The following is a 23,156-nucleotide window of genomic DNA, read 5'->3' on the forward strand; positions in this document are numbered from 1 at the left end:
TTTGAGGGTGAAAAACCATGACCCAATTAAAATATTAAAAACCTAATTGGAGAACCTTTTTTTTTCTTTTCTTTTTTTTAATATAATGAATGTAATTTTTGAAGTTTGAGCATTTATTCATTCACATTCCCTCTGCTTTGATTCCATCGATGAGTGCAATTTTTGAAGTTTGAGCATTAATGTTTCTAAATACTTGAATTTTTTTAAACCTTTTTTTCAGTTAATTTCTCAACATAATGAAACGCTATGTGCATTGCATTCTGTATCAACTTTTTTTTTTATGGACGAAAAGGGGTAGAGGCGGTCATTGTAACTCATTTTTTTGGGCGTGACTATAAGGGCATTATTTGTTATGAAATATTGCATTGAGACATAATTATTGTGATCCGGAGTGATCATAAACCTCACCCTAACACACATCATGTATCAACTTAAAACTAGGTGTGCTGTTTTTTCCTATATAGGCAGACCAGGTGTACTTAAAAGAGCATGGAACAAGATAATGATGATGTTTTCTAATAAGTACTAACAAGTATTTTAGTCCTATTCTTTTTTTCTTCTGTTTTTTTTTTTTTTTTTTTTTTTTTTTTTTGCAACAAGTATTCATTAGGTACACTACAGCACTTCTTTTTCTTCAAGATTTTTGAAAATTAACTATTTATAAAAACTATATCTAAGAAAAACAAAATTCCCTCATATTAAAAGATCAAATTTTAAGTATTTTTATTATTAAATAATTGATTGAAAGAGAGAATTAAATAAAAAATTTGGCTTAAGTTTATTACTCCAATGACTTAAATACAGTACAAACATCACCCGTGTACAATAATAATTCCGCGTTAATCTTTGTATCTTATCCTGTATATTAGAATAGTGTACAAAAATCTTGCCCTTAAATAAAGAATACTTAAAACTCTAAAAATAATTTATGCAGCTCACAAAGAAACCATCTTTCTTAAGAAAGTTATATTCAAAATAAGAGTATAAATATATATATATATATATATATATATATATATATATATATAAAACAAGAAAAGCAGAGACAAAGTAGGAGCCAAAAAACATACATATAGTTACAGTATAGGGTGGTGGGCCACCGCAACAGGACGGGAAGCAGCTTTATTCTAATAACTTTTCTTGTCTGGGCCCTCTTAAAGCTAAATCTATACTCAAAACTGCAAAATATTTGGTACAGAAACCTACATGATTCCCCTACAAATTTTACAGGTTAAAATCAGAAAAGAAAAATATTTGGCTGTTTTTATCCCTTCTCTGCTCTGGAAACACACATGTTTTAAGTGTATGAGAAATGGAATCAATCAAACATTTTATTCAACAAAACATTAATAAGAAAAGTCAAAAGTAAAGAGTTTATGCCTTTTTAATTATAGCTCACGTGAGCTTGCCAGCTTCATCCTCAGCTTCTCTTAATCAAACAATCATTTTGCTCATATAATTGTGCAATAAAAAATATTTCCTACTTTTTTTTTTTCCTGAATAATAATAATATAGCCACTAGCTTGAATTCAAAAAGAACTAAGCAAATTTAACAGTATTTCAGAGCCCATTTTCCTAGCCAGTGCCTAGTGGACTGACTGGCCTGTCTTTCAAGTTTTAACCCAGCTTAAATGGTAAGAGAACTTGTAAAAGTTACCTTCAATAAGAGAGAGAATCTCCAAATAGGCAAATACTCATCCTCTGCCAACTGCAAAACAAAACAATAGTGGTCAATTTGTTTTTGCCTCTGCAACCTGTGATTTACATCTTGGATTAATTCTTGGCTTCTGTTCTTGTCTTTTTTGTTGGAGTTGTATTTCATATATTTTAGTGAGTACACAATTCATCATATTTTATAAATTTGACACAAGATGGAAAACATGAAAGGATAAAATTACATGGTGTCATTTTATAATTTTGTTTTGCAAAACCATAAATTCATGATGGGTTGGTTGAATTCAATAAGGAAAAACTCTAGAATTCACTACACTACAAAATAAGAAAATTCACAATTTAATTAAAAATACAAGATTTATTTCGTTTTACAAATTGTGGGCTTATTTATAGGAATAGGATATATGAAACTTAATTTTCCAAGTAAGTCTACTCTCAAAATGTATCCTAATTAACATTATTATTATTATTATTTTTTTTTGACTGATCATCACTCTATTTTGACCGAGTAAACTTTGAAAAAGAAAATGATAAAATACTATTTTGGTCCCTAAAAATTTTTACCAACAGTTTGTTTTTTTTATCTAAATTTTAAAAAGTTCTTCTTTATCCTTAAACTTTGTAAAGAGTTTTTTCAATAGTTTAAGACAAGAATAGGGACAAAAAAAAGCCTGGGGAAAGCTTGCCAATCTCTGCTTGAAATCACGTTGCAAGCTCAATCATTTCTGCACGAATACCAGTTGGCTCACACTCAGCCCACCTAGCTCAAGGAAGCCATGGATGGTCGTTGGGTCCCACCTACATTCCCATGGTACAAGGTCAACATGGACGCTGCAGTTTTTTCCCACCTCGGTGTGACTGGAATCGATGTGATCATACAGGACCACTTTGGATCGGTCATTGCTACCCTCAGCAAGCGCCTCCCACGTTGCAGTTTTTTCCCATCGTAGCGTGACTGGAATCGATGTGATCATACAAGACTACTTTGGATTGGTCATTACTGTTTTTGCATGGTACATAGGAGTCATAGATGTGATTTTTGAAACTGATTCCGCTACAGTTTGTTATGCTATGGAGAGCCCCACAGATGCCCCAGTTTCTATCTCTACTGTAGTCTCAGGACTTTGCTCCAGATTACGTGAGTTCCGAACATTCCAAGCCTCACATGTAGGACACCAAGGAAATAAGCCAGCTCATATTTTGGCAACTTTTGCTAAAAATATTGATTCTTTTGTAACATGGATGGAAGAATGTCCACCTTTCCTCGCATCTGCTGTTTCTCTGGATGCTATGTTATTTTATGCTTCTTAATGAAATGAAAGTATTTCTTATCAAAAAAAAATATATATATATCTCTTCAATAATTTAGGGATGAAAACAAAAATTTAAAGTTTTAGGACATAAATAAAATATTTTCAATATTGAATGAAATATGAACTTTTCCATAGCTTAGGGGTGAAAAATGAAGTTCTTAAAGTTTAAGGATGAAAAAAACTGTTGGTAAAGTTTAGGAACCAAAATGGTATTTTACCATAAATAAATAAATAAAACCTTAAAAATCCAAAATTTACACAAAATATAGATTTTAAAAAATAGAAAATGATAGGAATAGACCCCATATAGTATACCATATCAACTTCTTCATTTGAAAGAAACTCATCCATAAATATTCAACTAGAAATTAAAATCTTCCTCTCCAAATAAATAGAAATTTGGGTAGAAATTTTTCGTTCTTTTATGCCCAGTCCAAATATTGGGTAGAAAATTTTCATTCTTTTATGCGTGGTCCAAACCACCCATGCAATTTTAATGAGAATTTTTAAGGAGTATGGGTTGGAGGGTAAGATTAGGCCTATTTGGGTTTTTTATTTCATGAACTTAAAGCATAGATTTTGCTAAATGAGATGGGGCCACTTGCAAAATCTGAGGATCAATGAAAAGAATCACATGCTAGCCACTTTCATGCAAATAACATCTTGCTTAGTTTTTTCTATGTGATTGAAGGCATTGTTTAGCCCACTTTGATCTAAAGAAGCATGCTGCTTCATTTAATGAATTTTGATGAGGTTTGTCACATTTAGAAGGTCCCCTAGGTGCCAATTTGGCCCATAGGGTTTAGCTAATCAGGTTTAGTCCAAGAATTTTCTAAATTGTGACTAAATCAGCTCATTCCATTGTCTAAACTAAAACAAATCTAAAGCTTACCTTCTATTTAGAAACACAACAGCTAGAAGCTTCGATCCATAAGCAATTTATAATTTACTGAGCCTTTGCCTTTCCACAAACCAACCCTGCATCCATGAATGCAATTTGTCTTTACTTCTTCAATCCATAAGCAACTTTCCACAAATCAATCCTGCACCCATAAATGCAATTTGTCTTTACTTTTGTCGAATTGTATGATATATTGTTCATTACCACCAATCTAATGCACAATAACTAAATTTTCACATAGAACATTTAAACTTTCTCTTCTCAAAAATATTGACAATGCAAAGAAATTCTCTAAACCAAGTAACAAATCAAGAGAATCTTTTTTTTTCTTTTTTTTTTTGTGGTTGGTAAAAACAACCATCAGTTTTGCATTTCCTTCAGAAAATTTATAATCCTTACAAATAATAAGGAATTATACGTGAGCTACATCTCCTCAACAATTATCCTTTATTATGCATCGATTTTTATTGTCATTTAATATGCATTTGGCAAAAATTATTTTTCGCAACTTATTTTACTATTCAGCTTATTTTTACTACTATTTATGTGTCTCATTGCATTTTTTGGAGTCTCACTGTACTATTTCAACTAACTTTTACTTTCATCTACAGTAGAGTCTGTTTGGGATCCGCTTATTTTGCTGAAACTGAAAACTTTTTGCTAAAAGTACTGTAGATAAAGGTAAAAGTTAACTGAAATAGTACAGTGGAACCAATGAATAGTACCAAAAAGTGCAGCAGGACCCATAAATAGTAGTAAAAATAATTTGAATAGTAAAATAAGCTGGCTTTTTAAGCTAAAGACAAACGCACAGTTAGTGTCCGTTTGGATAGCTTATTTTTTGCTCTAGCTTAAAAAGCCAACTTATTTTACTATTCAGCTTATTTTTGCTACTATTTATGGACTACAATACACTTTTTGGTACTATTCATGGGTCCCACTGTTCTATTTCAGCTAACTTTTATCTTTATTTACAATATTTTCAGCAAAAATTTTTCAGTTTCAGCAAAATAAATGGATCTCAAACAGACCCTTAATTTAATCAAACCTAGTTGATAAGCATATCACAATTTACAAGTCTCATGTAGTCCATGGGTTATCCTCTAACTGTTAGCTTCAATTGCTATCCCTACAGCCTACACACCATGATCATTGTTAATAGACCAGTTACCTAATTTTCATCTTTCCTCACATCATGATACTAAAGGTTTGTTTAGGATCTGCTTATTTTGTTGAAATTGAAATTTTTTTGCTGAAAGTACGGTAGATAAAGGTAAATCTTAGTTGAAATAGTATAGTAGGACTCATAAATAGTACCAAAAAGTACAGTAAGACCCATGAATAGTAGCAAAAATAAGCTGAATAGTAAGTGTTTGTTTGGATACCGTTTATCTTGTTGAAAACTAAAAACAATAAAAAAAAATAATAAAAAAGTTACTGTTCACGAGCAGATTACTATTCATAAGCCTAAATGCACTGTTCATGGTGCAAGAGGCGTTAAAAATAAAAAATAAAATAAAATAAAATAAAATAAAAAAAATAAAAAAAACGCAAACGCAGGAGAAATCATTTCTATCCAAACGTATACTAAAATAAGTTGGCAAAAAATAAGCTAGCCAAATAGACACTAACTAAATCAATACCAATTAATCATAACAAATCATATAAAAGGGTTGGCTCTTGCTCTAATTAGAAACAAGTCCTTAAATCTATAGAGATTTCTTGAAATCACCCAAAAAAAAAAAAAAAAAAAACTCTGGAATCCTCTAGAACGATCAAGAAATTCTCAATTTTACTAAAATAAGAATTATAATTTTTATTTTGCAGATTGTAGGATTTTTGTAGCCTCCAAAAAATACTCATTTTTCAAGTAAGAATATTCCGGAATATACCCTAATTAACATACCACCATATAAGAACAAAATTTTGATGAAGAAAACTCTAAAAACAATTGAAAATAAAGAAATAAAACCCAAAAAAATCTGAAAATTATACAAAATATTTATTAAAAAAAATTAGCAAACAACAAAAATAGACACATATATTCACTCCTACATCAAATTTGTACTTTTTATTGTCTCTACACATTGTTATATGAGTTACAAAATGAATGGCCCGAACTCCAAATTGTATTTGTATGAGGTACTGTCCCTTTCAATTTTTCTGCAACCACTTTGCTTATTTCCTTCCTTACTTGAAATTGCCAACACAGCCACCTTTGAATAACTTTAGATATGGAATATAGCAGTGGCGGCACCACCTTATGGCCAGTGTGGTCCCAAGACCACTCTGACCTGAAAAAAAAAAAAAATATATATATATATATATAACAATTTAAAATTTTATATTTATTTACCTTTAAAAAAAAATTTTGGGACCACCTTGAAATTTTTTTATGCCAATAAAAGTAAATTTTGGTCCATAATTTAAGCAACTTAACAATATATTGAAGTCTTTCAAGCAAAAAGGAAAAACTCAAAAAAAAAAAAATTATAATAAAACTACTACAGGTTGGATAGTAGCTTGATTCCTTCAACTAAGCACACTGCCCAATACAACATAATTTTCAACATTTTATTATTTTTTATTACAATATTACTTTTCCTCACTAGACATATATTACTTACTTCTTATTTTTAATTACTTTTTCTTGTTTATTCTTAACCACACACATCTTTTGTCTTCTTGATTTTTACACTTCATACTTTTAAATTTTATCAAAACTTCATCTACACTTTTACATCTACGTTTTACCTTCCTCCTTATTCGTAACTTCTGTATCTTCTACCAGTACAAGTGCGGCAATGCCTTTTCTCAAGTTTTGAGTCTCAAATTTCTCAATACAATTTTTTTTTAGCTGTACAGGTACCTTAGTTCATTTCATTTCTTTTCATTTTTTTTTTTTCCTTTTGAGGTTTTTTGGTTTACAGAATGCAAATTTGTTTTAGTTTTAAGAACATTTTTCTTTTTTTTTTAAGCACAAACTTCATGCCGGCCAAATCTTGAATTTCGGCCGGTATTTACCGAAACACCCGAAATAGGCCGGAATGACTCGAAATTTTTTCCTAAGTGGAATAGGGTGGGTTACTGTTTCGGTTTGTTTACTGGCACAGTATTTTCTAGCCGTTACGGCTGGAACGGAATGCAATTAATAATATTGAATCAAACTTAATTACCTAAGGGCTAAAAAAAAATAAGATTGTATAATTTATACTTCCTAAAAAACATCCTGAACAAAATTCTTGGAACACGACTAGTATATAGGTGATAAGATTAGGCCTTTACTCACAATTTTAGTTTTTTTTTTGGAAAGATGGGATGGTGTGGGTGAACTGAAAATGATTTTTATTAAATTATTATGTCACACAATTCTAAGTTCAAGATATTGGGGTAGGTTGGTCACTGGCCAGGTCATGAAAAGTGAGAGACAAGAGTTGTGTAGATGCAGACTTTTAACGAGAGAGCAGCATGGATTTCTCTCTCAAGCAGTGTGAGTGTTTATTAGCAAGGAGGTGGAGTTCATTATTGAAGGGGGGGCCAGCTGAAGAAGATGTGTGTATTTGTGTGCCATCAATGAATAATTGCCCATTTGTACATATATACATGATATACACCCACTCCGTTTGTCTTTTTACACCTTGTTTGAACCCCTCCAATTGTTAATACTAGCTCCGTAATACTCAAAACAGATCTTATAGGAAGAGACCGAAAATGACTGAATTTTGCTTCATTCTTCACATGAAGAATTTATGGCCATACACTGCCTTGAATCTTGATTGAGCTCTCTTCTTATATTATAGTAAGAAACCCAAGTTGAACTTTGGGAAAGTTGGACATGTTACTAAAAAAGAGTCGTAAAAAAGGCAGTAAACAATACACAAAGCTCTCGTTTTTTTTGGTTAAACAAGGCAATGAGTCCAAAATGCAAGTACACAAAAACTAGGAATGCTAATAGTGCCTAGTGAAAGACCACTAATTTGTTGAACATTGGATTTATTGCATTGAAAGTCAAATGAAAACAAATGGTAATACAGCACCTTAATTACCATGAGGTGCACGTTTGTTGCTTAATTGTTTATGCAACATATATATATATATATATATATATATATATATATATATTATTCCTTGGCTTGTGGGAGGAAGACAAGATATCAAATATGTATCAAATCAATCAATCCAAGAAGTTTATTAATTAGGATTCTTTGCTTTTGTGACTATATTTCATTATGGGGCCACTGTTTTTGGACTCCTTATTTTCGTCTTCACTCTAAGCTTTTGTTTCTAGTTTTGATCTGTTCTTATTGTTTAAAGAACAAAACATTGGAGAGGAAAGTCTCTCAAAGCCTATCACGGGCCATGTAAGAGGTGAGTGATTGGTCTATGAGGAATATGCTCGTCCTTCAAATTTTGTGACCCAAAATTTATAAATATATATATTATACTATATATATAGTATTAATGAAATATATATATATATATAATGTACTGTATTGGCAGAAGGTTTCTGCCTTTCTGGTTCGGTTCTGCATGTGGCTTACGGCATCGTATTACATCGAAATAGGCATTGGCATTACGTAAAAATAGTGGCTTATTGAGATAGTTGCATAGATTCTCACTCCGAAATCCGAATGTCGTTTTGAGAATAATTGTCACTTAATTAAGCATTGACGAAAGTACCGTATCATGCGCAAATGGTGTTAATTAAATGAATTAATTAAACTTAAATAATTTATAGATTCACTTGGGTACTCTAACAAATTTGTCTTATATATATATAATATACATGTTCTTAATCTCTCCCTTCGACAAAATTTGTTATATTGTGCACTTTAATAATACTTTCTATCAGTTTTTATCCAAATAATTAAATTAATTAAATAATAAATAAAAAGAGAGTAATAACTAATTGTATAAATAATTTGCATGGTTCTCCTCGATGCAGTTGAAAACTTGAAACCACAATCAATTTTAACACCACGTTATACTTAATTACTAATTGTACATTCTTTGTCGTATTATTCTTTCTTTAAATATTCGTTCAATTAAAAGATTCTCAAAAAAATTAAAAGATTCTCAAAAAAATTAAAAAAAAAAAAAAATTCATTCAAAAATATATATTAAGTTATGAACTACACATATATAAGGGTAAAACGATTGATCCGTAGACCCACAGCATTGTCTTCTAAATTTATCCACTCGTTCCCAAAGGGATGTGTGCTCCAAATTTTGAAGCAGTCTTGAATCTTGATTATATGATATTTATTGTAATAAGAGTAGGCGACAACTACATTTTTTGAGGGGTTCGTTTTAAACGACCTCGTTTTTTTTTTTTTTTCATAATAAAAAACGCCACTTATTTATTTTAGTAAACTATTGTGGTGACCCAAAAAAGGGAGTCTTGCATTTATGGAATCCCATATCGCCTAGGGAAACACATGGGAATGTGTTTATAAGGAATGATTTCCCTTCAATGTGTAGAGGCATTTTCCCCCACTATTGTGTGCTTTGGGGGAGAACAAAAATCATGAGAGGTATGAGAGCCCAAAGCGGACAATACCAACAAGATTACTTGTTGCTTATTTGCTAAAAAGATTGTATCTAAACAAAGGTTGTACATAAGCAAATAAGTTAAAAAGTTACATGGAAAAATTGATTGATAAATTATGATAAGTGAAATGTGAAGTTCTTAAAATTCTATCCATTTATAAAATGGGTGGATAAGATTTTGTCACGTCCTTAAAATTTTAACAAATAATGATTCTCACTAATTTAGTAATCTATTTAAATTATTGGATAATATGGTTTATGGCAAGTTATAGCGATAGGAAATGGTGGTGACAATAATAACACATGATCACGGTGCTGGCATGATAGTGATGGCAATGGATGTGTTGCCAGTGTTGGTGTCACCAATGCAACTCCAGTGGGTGATGGTAATGACAATGGTAAAGATGATATAGCTACAACAATGGAAGTCGCGCGGTGGATGATGATGGAGGAAAAGATGGTTGTAGTAATGCGGTAAGTATTGTTGATAGAATTTGTTAAAATAACACATTCCTCCATAAATTTTCACCTTAGGATCCCTATCCCTATAAATCCTAAATTCAAAAATTTTCAGAAATTTTAACTATACTCTCATCAATCCAAACAAAGAAAATAAATATTAGTTTCTAAATTAAAATGTTGAGTAAAATTTCATCTCAGAGTCTGTTTGGATACCAATTATTTGCTGAAAACTGAAAATTTATTGTCGAAAACATTGTAACAAAATATTTTTGAAAATATAAAACACTGTTTACTTGCTACTGTTCACGCGTTTTTGTACTTTGGCTGGTCCATGAATAATGCCATGGGACCAATCAAAAAAACGCAAACGCGTTGCTAAACAAACGTACACTCAAAGTGTCTCATCAAAATACATGAATTCTTGAAAGTTGAAAACTCATGAATAGTGAGTGTCATAACATTTCGTTTTGATTATGATTTTTCTTTTTCTTTTTAAAATAGTGCTCCTTCAAAATGTTGATACATATTGCCATTTTTTTTAATAATGATAACAACAGGATAGCGGTGGCAAGGACAATGTTGGTGCCACCAGCACAACGGCAATAGATGATGGTAATGCTAGTGGCGGAGATACTAGCAATGATAGTGACACAGTGGAAACGGGTGGTGATGATGGAGGAGGAGGTGGTGGTAGTGTGATGAATATGTTGGTAGAATTTAATTGGATATCCTAAAGTAAAATACCTAAAATCCTATATACAATAAAAAAATTAAAAAAAAAATTTAAAAGTATATCCATAAAACACTCAGTAAACATAATCCTAAGGACTCATTTGGTAATGTTGTTCTAATAAAATTGTGTAAATATTTTGGAAATACGTGTAGGTGAAAAAGTGTTATGGAAATATGTGTTGTGTTATTTAAACAACAAAAAATATTGTTTAAATACCCCTACCAAACACCCCCTAAGTTTTTTATAGAGACACCTAGTGGTGGTTTCAATGGATTTAAAGGACGTGTCATAAACCCAAAAATTTTAAGTTTCATTCTCCACATTATTTGTTCATGAGAGTTTTGAGTATCTCATAAATAAAAAGTGAAATAATCTGAGTAAAGGCTATAACAGATTAATGCTACTTTTTAATTACAAATAATAATAATAATAATAACTAAATCCTAAGCAAAAGATTGGCTTAAAGTTTTGTAATTAATTCAACTGACACAATGTTTACAACAAAGATTCTCAACAAAACTTTCTAAAAAAAAAAAAAAAAAAGATTCTCAATAAAAAAAAAAAAAAAAAAATTGTTTACAACAAAGAGAGACATCCAATAATTCAAATCTCCTAACCCCCAACAATTAATTATTATTATTATTATTTTTTTATTTCAAATCCCCTGAGCAGACAAGTGATTCTCTTTTGCAGAAACTGTGCTCATCAAGGCGTGGCACTTCAACAGCCAAGTAAGAAGTAGGAACCAATCAACCAATAACCAAACCCTTCTTTAAACTTAAACAACTTCAAATATCAGAAGCAGGCACACACATGACTAAAAGTTAATCATTAAGGAACAGTACTATTCAAAGCCTATCTATTCTGATCACGTGGCATTCACATGGATGAATATATTTTGAAAAAAGTATTTGCTGTCGGCTAAAAACTTTTGCTGTATGTGACCAGTGAGCTTTTTGCAAATTGCAAGCGCATGATGATAGCAATTGTTTTAAAATTATTTTGGTACTACCAATTTGTCCTGTTTTTTCCGTCTTCTATTTTTAGTTGATAAAAAGATGCTAAAAAAGGTTGCGTTGCGTTGAATCTTGAAAGTCCACAAAGCTTTATTTTAAAGTTGGGGATTTTGACAATCTCGTCTTGAACTCAATTAATGATGTAATGCCATTTTCATTAGGGTGGAAAAAAACGAAAACACAATGATGTCAATGACTCTCGAATAGTCTCGATTGCTTCCAAAGTTTCAAAGGGCAATTGATTGTCTTCGAATTAAGAAAAGTTTAGCACTCCGCACTCGAGCCGTAACAAGATTGAGGCCATGGCCCATGGAATAATTTAAATGATGCGTTGGGCTTTGGTCTGTGATTGAGATTTTAAACTTTATGCTGACACAATTTGAGGCCTTTTCTCATATGTATCAAAAGATAATTGAAGGCCCTATATAGAATTGGATATAAGCTCAAACCCAGCCCAAAAATAGATCCCCTCTCCATTTATACACAACTGGATCGAGCCCAAATAAATCCCTCAGCTTGAACAAGGCTCCCTTGTCCCTTAAATTTGAGAAGTAGAAGACAATTTAGACATTTAGACATTTTAAGGAACCAGTATATATTTCAACATAATTTTTTTTTTTTTTTTTTTTTGCTCAACACGTAATTTAGACATTTTCACTCTTAAGGTACATGTTTAGTTTTCTCAACAACAAAAAAAGGTACAAGTTTAAAACAAAAAAGTTCTTTGATTTCAGAATAACTACTCTACTAAGTCACCTAGTGAGTTTTAATTAAAGATTTATCACAGACAATTGGAACTTATGCTTTAATTGATAATCAATTGTGAAAAATTTACACTCAGAAAACCTAAAAAGTATAAATGTTTAGAAATGTTAAATTTAATTTAGCTCATTTGACTTTTAGTATGGTTGGTTTTTAAAAATGTATTTACACCATTTAAAAACAAAATGCTGTGAGACCCATTTGAAAACACATTTGCTTTGTACATGTGAAAATTGAAAACATCTTCCAGATATTTTCATTCTTTAGCTTTGTGTTTTTAACAAATTTTCGGACCTTAATTTTATTAGCCCACTCACAAAAATACCCACACAAGCCCATATATTATTTTGAACTCACATAAATATTCCTCATATATATTACCCAAATATTATCCATGTTATTGGGCCTTGACAAATACTCCATACATAAGCCCATAAATTGCCTTGGGGCCTCTCACAAATATTACCTATTATATCCCACAAAAAATGCTCATCATGTTACTACCAAAATTGGGCCACAAAATTATACCATCTCTATAAGAATCCCAAAAGCACTTACCTTATGGGAAAATCTAAAAAGCCCAACAAAACCCTCTCTAAAGCCCGTTGCTACACGGCATCTTTACAAAGTCCGTTGCTGCACGGTACATCTAAAGCCCGTTGCTACACGACACCTTTACAAAGCCCACTACGATGCGGCATCTTCAAAACCCGCTACGATGCGGCAGCTCTAAAACCCGTTATGATACGACACTTTTACTAAGTCCGTTACTACACAACAATATTTTTACAAAATCCTACAAAACCCAAATACTAATTTGGCAACTATCTTTGAAAGCTCAAATAATAATTTGGCAACTATCTCTAAAAGCCCAAATAATAATTTGGCAACTATTCCTACAAAAGCCTAAATCCATTTTGGCAACTATTTTACAAAGCCCAAAATATTATTTTGGCAAAAACAATTACTTTATGCTCAAAACCCAAATGTTAATTTGACAACTATCTCTAAAAACCCAAATAATAATTTGGCAACTATTCCTGCAAAAGCTCAAATCTATTTTGGCAACTATTTCACAAAGCCCAAAATATTATTTTAGCAAAAACAATTACTTTATGCTCAAAACCTAAATGTTAATTTGACACCTATTTTACAAAGCCCAAGTATTAATTTGGCAACTATTTCATAAAGCCCAAATAATATTTTGGCACATATTTACAAAATCAAGTATTATTTCAATGCTTGCTTTACATATACTAAGTCCCTAGCTCATGGGAAATATAAATTACTCATCTCTTAAAAAATATATCTTTCACAAGATTTATGGGAACTATGCCTATTTTTTCCATAATCAACTAACTACAAAAGCTCATGAATATCACCCATGGCAAAACTCTTCATTTTTGTAGTGATAACCAAACGCAAAGGAGTTCAACTACAAAGCCCAGCTGAGCCGGCCCAACCCACACACAAATCCCAACAACTGGAGGTCACGTGAGCTGACCAGCTAAATTTCAGCAACAATTGAACAGCTGGATTCCCTTCCCATCAAGTCCCAACTTGTCCAATCAGATCAGAAGAGGACACGTGTCCCTTAAGAGTTAAAACCTTCCTTCACAAGTTGAAATCCCATCATTTCTCATGTGAAATAAAGTTAAGATGGATGTGATAGAAAGTTGGAAGCTTCAACCAGCTCTCCTTTCTTTCTTCTCCAACCCAGCCAGTAAAAAATCAAGAGTAGCCATGATCAGGCCATTAAAGTTGCTGAAACAACATGAAATCAGCTCATTTTCATATTAAAAATGTGTATTCTTTGGTTCATGGACCAAGCACATGAACCACAAATGGAGAAACTTAGGGAAATGTGGTTTGGAGGGCACCAAGGGGATCCCAGCAGAGTTCCCAGCAAGGGCTCCAAGGTTGACACCTGACTTGGGGTGATCTAATCTACCCTAGGGAGCTCTGATTCTAGTTGCAGCATAACCAAGATCATTAGCCTTAAGCATGCTCTAATCCCATCAGTCAAGGCCAATCAGCATTCAATACTAAGTCAAAATCCCAACTGTTATTACCCAAAACAACAACAACCTTCTAAAAGTTAAGCTTACCACTATTAGCTAAAATCTCAGGAACGATTCTCTAAGGATTTTCTGAGGATTGAGAAAGATTTAGCAGAGATTATTTACTAATTACCCCCTAAAAACCCAGATATAAATGGAACTCTCTATTAATGCTAAAACAACACACTAAGGAGACCAAGATACACTAAGACATACACAAGGAAAGACATTTCCTTAACCTCTCTGTTTAAGCCTCCTCTAAGCTCTGAAAAAGTTACTGAGTTCTTAGTTTCAAGCTTAGAAACTAAGTTCCCTAACTCCTAGCTTAAAAACATTTCTCATAACTCTACTCATAAACACTTATCTATTCCCAGTAGAAAGCTCCAGCAACCTTACTATACACTCTCATTCATTACTCATACTACTCACAAATAACTCTCTTTACTCATTACTCACTATACTCACGAGCATGTCTTGGCATCATAATAATTTTGCTGCGCTAGTTGGGATCTCTCTCTCTCCCTTCATCTCACACTAAATTTTCCTCATTATTTGTCATAATGGAACCCATGATATTTACTTATTCTTTTACTATCAATGGTTATGATGTAACTGTTACTATAAAATTTTTCCCTCATATTGTTGTATTAGAAGACTCCTCTTCAAAGCTAACGGATAATGAGTCTGAAAATGTAGATATTTTCCTTAGTTTGTGAAGTAACTAACAGCTGGAGGTTTATCGTGTTTTACCTTACTTTTCCGCTGGGTTATTTTTAGTAGAAACACTTTACCGCTGGGCTATTTTCTGTAGAAACACCTTATTGCTGGGCTGTTTTTTGCATAAATACTTTATTGCTAGGTTATTTCTTACAATATGTTTTTTAACCATGCTGACGTGTCCACTGTAGGGATTGTTCACGGCCCACTCTTCTCAGTCTCAATCTAAGCCCAAGGCATAAAATATAGTGGATTTCTTGGATTTTCACCGATAGCCTTTGTGCTGTGCATCAAGCTCATCGTCGAGTTTCGGTTTAGACTTCCCAACCCAACATAAATCTCATTTGTCGGAAAGGAAACTTTTTCACCCCCGACACACTATAGCAAATTTGTAAATAAAATGTCATCATGCCCTCAAATCCTTACCTATTCCCCACCCACCCCCCCCCCCCTCCTTTTTTTAAATGTATTTTACCTTCTTCTTCCAATTTCTTCAGCTTATGCTCCTCCTCTACCACAAAGCTTCTTTCTTCTTCACTTGTAATTCATTTTTGGATCTGGTTAATAGGTACCTTTAAAGTATTAATTAATTGACTACTTAAGAAAGTTTTAATACTACTTTTTGGGAAATATAAAAAGCTGTTAAGAAAGTTAGTTTTTTTTTTTTTTTTTTTTTAAGTTTTTAAAAATATTTCATAGACAATTAACTTTTCCCTTTCTTTATAAAAAAAAAAAATCTTATTATTTCTTGAAGTCAAGCACATATTAATGATGGGTAAAAGTCAAAGAGAAAATCTAAAAACACAAAAAAAATTGACAAAAAAAATTTGACAACTGTTGATACGAGAAATTGTTAATGATAGGTAAAAAAGTGATATTAGTGATGAGTCCAAATAAAAATTAATAAAAACTTACCAACTCCAGTGTGAAAAAATTTGTCAAATTTTGTTTTTATGTAGCATTTCTCACGAGTCAAATATCATCTTCTTCTTTATTACTTGTCATGTATCTTGTGATGATCTAAATGCTTCTTCTTTATTACTTCTTATGGGTCTTGTGATGATCTAAATTGATATGTGGTTGCCAATTCTTAGTGTATACTTTTTAGTTTTTACTATTTTCAAAACTATCTTTATGGCTGAATTCAACTTAATCTTCTAAAAAAACTCAAATTAATGACCAAAATTTTTTTTTTTTGACACATGGTTAAAAATACAAAGAATAAAAATTAAAAATCCAAACAAAGTCATTTATTTAGAAGAGAAAGGGTATTCCAAAGTAGATATTAAAAAAAAAAAAATTACAAAAAATGTGAAAGCACGCGCTATGCGCGTGCATGAGACTAGTACTATAAAAATACGTGTAATCTCGGATCTATAGCTCATCTTCACGAGTTCCCTTGCGCGCCACTTTTCTTAGCTATCTGTTTGGTTCCCCAGAAAAAGAAAATGCGCGAAATTAAAGGCGAAGCAATTTAATACCTACTAATGTCAGCAGCTTCGAGTAGAACTTTCACATTACAGTTTACCGAGTTTCGGAAAGTGTTTTCCATTTCCAACTTCTCACAAGAACTCTGAAAAAAAAAAAAGTAGTAAGTAAAAATGGCGATTTCGTCGATTCAGTTCCTCCATAGCCTCAGACCTTTCAATGCATCTTTTACTACTACTCCAACAACAGCTTCGTCGTCGAAAAACACTAAAACTCCGAGAGTTTCCTTAGGGTTTCGGAGCTCGGTGAACTTCAATTTGTGCAGCTTGAGCTCGGGTTTCTTTGTATCGTCTAGCGCTCGTTCTCGAGCTTGGGCCTTGGCGAGAGACAGAGGAGAGAAAACTGAGGATTATCATCCTGTCACTGATTCTGTTGACGACGATCAGGTAACTCTATCATTTTTCTATCTTTCAATATTTATATAATGAATCATATACTTTTGAGCTTCCGATTTTAGATTCTTTTTTTTAGTTGTTTGAGATTCTTGGTTTTGTGATTAGATTTCCCCAACATTTTCACAACCAATTCTAACTGGCAAGTTTTTGTTATTGTAGGTAAAAAAAAAAGTAATTTAAGCGGTAAATTTAAATTAAAACCAATATCAAGTTACCATTTATGATTTTTTGGGAAAGTGTTGCGAAAATTTGGTGGATTTATATGTTATTGTATTGGATTTATATTATTTACATATTACAATTTATGGTATTTTTGCATAGTTTTTCTCTGTTAATGAAAGTGGATGAGCTCTCTTTGTAAGTTAGAAAAAATGGGTTGTGTGAAAGAGGTGTGTTAATATGTCTATGTTTCAAAAAGGGTAAAGAAATGGTTAGGCCTGTGGATCTTTTCAAATGCAATTTTAGAATGGTAGTGAATATTGATGAACTTAATTGTAGAAATGAAAAAACAAAATAAAAATTAATAGCAATAATAAAAAGACTAATGCTGAGATGAACGAACAATGAAGTGGTTATATAAACCATTGGAAGACAAACAAGTAAGAAATTGCGATTTAGAAGTAGTTGATGGCCTTGTTGAGATTTTGTTGGATTGCTTTTAATGATGATTCTCATGCCATTTTTTTTCCTTCCCTTTTCTTTTGATAGGTTGTAAGCACACCGCAAAAGTTGCAGGAGCGTGACTTTACTGACACTCCTTATGTTCCCATATATGTGATGCTACCCGTGAGTCTTATAATTCTACTCTTCTTTAACTGGATGTATTGATGTGTGACTTTGCTAACTTTCACTTTACAGTTTACAGAGTTTCGGAGAGTAACTCATTTTGCAGAAATCACTTTGCACAGAATCCTTGCTTAACTATTAAAATTTTGCATTCTTTCTCATTACTATTACTTAATTGCCAGTAATGGCTATATAGTATTGTAAGTCATTCTTATGAATTCCAATGGTGGGAGTGGCAGCTGGGTGTCGTAAGTATGAATTGCGAGTTGGTTGATCCAGAAGGTCTTGTGGATCAGCTAAGGATCTTGAAGTCAGTTAACGTTGATGGTATTATGATTGATTGCTGGTGGGGAATCGTAGAGGCAAATGCTCCCCAGGTATATAATTGGAGTGGCTACAGAAGACTCTTTCAGATTGTGCGTGACCTGAAGCTCAAGTTACAGGTGAGTAGTATGTAATATATGTTGATCTGCTTGTTCAAGCTTTTTACATCATTACATCTGCACTTTGGGGCATGTAAAATGTTTCTCTGCTTACCCTGTTTAGGGAAGTGAGTGTTATTAAGTGTTCTAGTGAAATGGTAATGTATCACAAGATGTTGTTAGGTGACTGCAACCTGAACATGTTCATTTGCATCAAGATTTACATCAAGCATATAAGCAAGTTAAATCTCATCTATGACCTGAGGAGTGTAATGTGCTGATTTAGGTGTCAAATTTCCACAGTTAGATATATGTACTTACATACAAAAATGTGGAATTTTTTTAATTTGGAACTAAGAAGACTACAAGGATGGCTACCCAAATCTCAACGTACTATGGACTCTCTCTCTCTCTCTCTTCAATGGGGTCTTTATGCAGGGGTTTGTTTAGAGGAAGAAAACAAATCCATGACAATATGCTGAAGATACCCAAAGAAATTAACACGACAAGAATTATTTTAATAGAAATTGACATAATTTTCAACAAACAAACAGATAAAATGTTTATGTTCAAAAAAACTTGTTTTAATATTATTATTGATAACCATTGATAAGCTTGATATCAAAGTCAGAATTAAAATAATTTTCATGGGACCAAGAGCCTTGTAGCTTAACTGGCACTTCCTGATATTTTCAAATGAGACATTTAGAGTTCAAATCTCCCCACCCCCAACTATCAATTTATTATTATTAAAAATATATATAATTTTCATGAGGATTATTCTCTGCTATTTCTCTTTTGAAAAACCTCATGCTGGACCTGATTTCCAATTTCTTAATACAAAATGGGTTCAGGTTGTAATGTCATTTCATGAATGTGGAGGTAATGTTGGTGATGATGTACATATCCCACTCCCTCGTTGGGTAACAGAAATTGGTCACAGCAATCCTGACATATATTTCACTGATAGAGACGGAAGGCGCAATTCTGATTGCCTCTCATGGGGAATTGATAAGGAACGGGTTTTAAAAGGCCGAACTGCCGTTGAGGTATTGCATTTGAAAATGATTGCTAAGCTATATTAAATATTCATCTTCTGAATTGCAGATTTTCCTGTTTCATGTTAAGATTAAAAAAAAAAAAAAAAAAAAAGTCTTAAAAGTTAACAAATGTACTATTTCTAACTTTTCAGGAAACATAGTATTTATTTTTTCATTTGTTCAACACACACATGCACACATCTAACTATAGAATTCCAGTTTAGGAAAGTAACCTTATATAATCTAAGAATTGTTTTCTATAATTAAATTTACAGATAAATTTGAAATTTTTATTATTGAGACAGTAGATTTGTTAAAAATAATTGTGTTGTTCGATGTATAATTCACAAGATTTAAGATATAGTGTTTTGTTTTGTTATAAAAATAACTCAGGTTTACTTTGACTACATGAGAAGCTTTCGGGTAGAATTTGACGAGTTTTTTGAGGACAAAATCATCTCTGAAATTGAAGTTGGACTAGGACCATGTGGAGAGCTAAGGTATCCTTCCTATACTGCAAAGCATGGTTGGAAATATCCTGGTATCGGTGAATTTCAGGTACTCTCCTTTGTTTCCACCACCACCCCCCCCCCCCCCTTTCTTTTATGGTGAATAATGGTGATTTAGAAAGAATGTCTTTAGTTACTGGAGAGGCTCTCCAGTCTCCATAGATAGTGGTTACATCACCAATTGGTTTCTTAGAATTCCTTCTGTATATTCTATAGTCGTGATCTTGTTCCACGATCACCATCACCATCACCATTCTAATTTAATTTTATAGAAGATGTTAAATTCTTCTGTGCATTGACACGACCTATTTCAGCTCAGTGTTATGATAAATACTTGATGAAGAGTCTTACAAAAGCAGCAGAAGCAAGGGGACACTTAAATTGGGCCAGAGGACCGGATAATGCAGGTTCTTATAATTCCACTCCACATGAAACTGGTTTCTTTTGCGATGGAGGTGAATATGATAGCTATTATGGCAAATTCTTCCTGAACTGGTACTCTCAAGTATTGGTTGATCATGGCAATCGTGTACTTGCGCTAGCCAATTTAGCTTTTGAAGGCACTTGCATTGCTTCTAAGGTGAGTCACTTTTGTAGAAATAATTTCTTTCTTTTTTCCTTTTAATTGAATAAGAAATTTATTTCTTTATCATGTTTATTATTAAAGAACCTTTGCTTATTTTGAATGATGAGCAGCTATCAGGTATACATTGGTGGTACAAGACAGCCAGCCATGCTGCTGAGCTGACTGCTGGGTTTTACAACCCTGCAAATCGTGATGGTTATGCTCCAATTGCAGCAATGTTAAAAAAGCATGGGGCTGCTCTTAACTTCACTTGCGTTGAGTTGCGCACATTAGATCAGCACGAGGACTTTCCAGAAGCACTTGCTGACCCAGAGGGATTAGTTTGGCAGGTAGGCATGTGCAGAAATTTGTATTCTGTTCTGTACTTAGTTTGTATAGTAGTGTGTGGTCATAAGAATATTGAATGCATCTTTAGCTCAATGTGGAGAATGTTGGTTCTTAGAATGGGGCATTGAACAAAAACGATGAACTTATTTCAATAAAAATGTCGTGTTTTGAGTATAAAATGTCTTTGATCAGGTTCTTTGAAATCATTTCTACCCAAATGCTAATCTTATTCAATGTTATCTGTGTTGATACCACAAGTTCTTTCAGTTTGAGCTGGATCATCATGCCAGTTGGCATATCTTGTTTGTTTTCTTTATCAACTGACCACTGGTGATTTGGCCTCATGTTTTATAGACAGTGTTACTGGTCGTGGTATTCCTTCTGAATTACAATATTAACAAAACCTGATTAGGGTTTAACTTCAGATTTAACTAAGTACAACTCAGTGGAGTGTGCAATGCATATTTAACAACCAAGTCAATTGAGATGATGTATCTGCCCCAGATTCATTTCTGGTCTGCATGTTAGTAGTTTATGTTAAGTAAAGCTTTGAATAGTTTAACTGTTAACACGCTATACTTAATTCCAGGTGCTAAATGCTGCATGGGATGTCTGCATTCCAGTTGCTAGTGAGAATGCTCTGCCTTGCTATGATAGAGAGGGCTACAATAAAATACTGGAAAATGCCAAACCCCGGAATGATCCAGATGGGAGGCATTTATCTGCCTTCACCTACCTCAGGCTCAGCCCAGTTCTCATGGAGAGCCACAACTTCATGGAGCTTGAACGATTTGTTAAGCGAATGCACGGTAAGCCTTACCCTGTTGTCTCTCTTCTATTTGAATGTCATTAGTCCTTCTCAGTGTATCATTAGTCCTTTTGTGTTTGGTAAGTCTTACCCTTAGCAAGCCCATTTCTAAGACATGCAATGCATCCATTCTGGATTCCTGGAAGACTAGACTATTACCTTTGTAAAAGAGGCCTTGTAAGAGAGGCCTTGATTTGGCAATATCTGTGCAGCTGACTTCATGACTTCTGGTTCCTGATCACTAAGCTTTTAGCAATGATACAGCATGATGGTATTAATGGATGGGCTAGCCCAATTAGGTTAGCCTTATTCAGCAAAGTTTTTTCCCACATAGTTTGTGTCACAAACTCTAATCATTACTTGCAGTCAACTAAGGTTAGGACGTTATTTTTGGTATCATGCATGTTTTCAGACCCCAATGAACTTCTTTTGCTTTGAACCTGTATAGCACCTTCAATGGGACCATATCACTCCTTGAAACATGCCATGCCGTCAACTAAAACTGGGGCAATATTTTCAGGTTTTATGCATGTTTCAAACCTCGATAAACTTCTGCTTTTAACTTGTATAGCACCTTCTATGAACCTTTTGACTCCTTATTGGTGTAGTATATTCTTTGTTGCAAATGAGTTGTTCGTAATGATTGATTTTCGTGTCTGAACCTTTCTCGCCAGTCACTACTGTGCCCAAGGCTTAGCTGAAGGCAGTAAAACTTAATACCATTATTTTAACTTGTGAATCTTCATTGTTTGTAAAGTATCAACTACAGTTGAAGTCAGACTATTTTAAATGGATTCCAAATTAGGGGTCTTAGGTGCTAAAATACTTCAAATTTTATTTATCTATTTTTTGCTGGAAAAAATAATTCAAATTTTATGATATGTCAGTATAAGTGAGCAGCATTCTGAACTGTTCTTTATAGACAGTCTTATAATTTCTGGCCCTTTTAGATTTGCTATGACTCCAACTGCCTTCCAGTCTTACTTGAAATCCCTCTTGACCTGGCATATCAATGACATCGACATGCCATAATTCTTAATCAGTTCAATATTATTCTTACGCAAATGGAAGCGTCAATAGGTTCCTCCATTGTCTAAATCATGAACATGTAGAATGTAATGTCCTTGTATGAATGAGAGTTTTTCATTGGTGCTTGTAGTTATGGGAGTTAATTTGAGGTCACTAACTGACATGATCTGGAGCATGTGGTTGTAGCTACAAAAACATAAATTATCATAATGCGCTTGGAGATTTGAAAGTTGCCCTTGTCTCATTTTCACTTGCAGGGAAAGCAGTTTCTGATCTTCAAGCTAATTCAAACAAAAAACAAACTAAACTTCAAGGTATAGATGACCAAGTTGCTGCTTAGGGGAAAGATGTGGATAAATTTCACGGCGTACATAAATCCAGACAGTAATAATGTGAACTCTTAAGCTTCCTACATGTGTGTTTAAATTCTCAATAATACATATCTCTTGAAGTTTGAATTTCTCAATAACATAACAGACCGTAAAAAAAAAAATATGTACTGAATTAGCCGAATGCTTCTCTTATTACACTATGCTTGGTAGTTGTACTCGTAACAAGGACCATGCGTATTGCACAAA

At 33.0% G+C, this 23,156-nt stretch overlaps 1 protein-coding gene across 1 annotated transcript; it reads left to right on the plus strand.

The window, feature by feature from the left end:
* The first annotated feature begins 16,581 nt into the window (after positions 1 to 16,581).
* LOC126696921 (beta-amylase 2, chloroplastic) lies at positions 16,582 to 23,156 on the plus strand. The gene is made up of 9 exons (XM_050393680.1): positions 16,582 to 17,062; positions 17,780 to 17,857; positions 18,097 to 18,300; positions 19,134 to 19,328; positions 19,713 to 19,877; positions 20,148 to 20,408; positions 20,525 to 20,743; positions 21,331 to 21,550; positions 22,836 to 23,156. Exons 1-9 carry the CDS (start codon positions 16,790 to 16,792, stop codon positions 22,916 to 22,918), a joined length of 1,698 nt encoding a protein of 565 aa, XP_050249637.1. The 5' UTR covers positions 16,582 to 16,789; the 3' UTR covers positions 22,919 to 23,156.

Source organism: Quercus robur, chromosome 8 (genome assembly GCF_932294415.1).
Source record: "Quercus robur chromosome 8, dhQueRobu3.1, whole genome shotgun sequence".
Taxonomy (NCBI): Eukaryota; Viridiplantae; Streptophyta; class Magnoliopsida; order Fagales; family Fagaceae; genus Quercus; species Quercus robur.

Excerpts from the sequence above, each read along its gene's own strand:
- LOC126696921 (XM_050393680.1), top strand. The coding sequence starts at position 16,790 with ATGGCGATTTCGTCGATTCAGTTCCTCCATAGCCTCAGACCTTTCAAT. Across the intron at positions 18,301-19,133 it reads ACCTGAAGCTCAAGTTACAG|GTTGTAATGTCATTTCATGA; the intron begins GTGAGTAGTATG and ends AAATGGGTTCAG. Across the intron at positions 21,551-22,835 it reads ATTTGTTAAGCGAATGCACG|GGAAAGCAGTTTCTGATCTT; the intron begins GTAAGCCTTACC and ends TTTCACTTGCAG.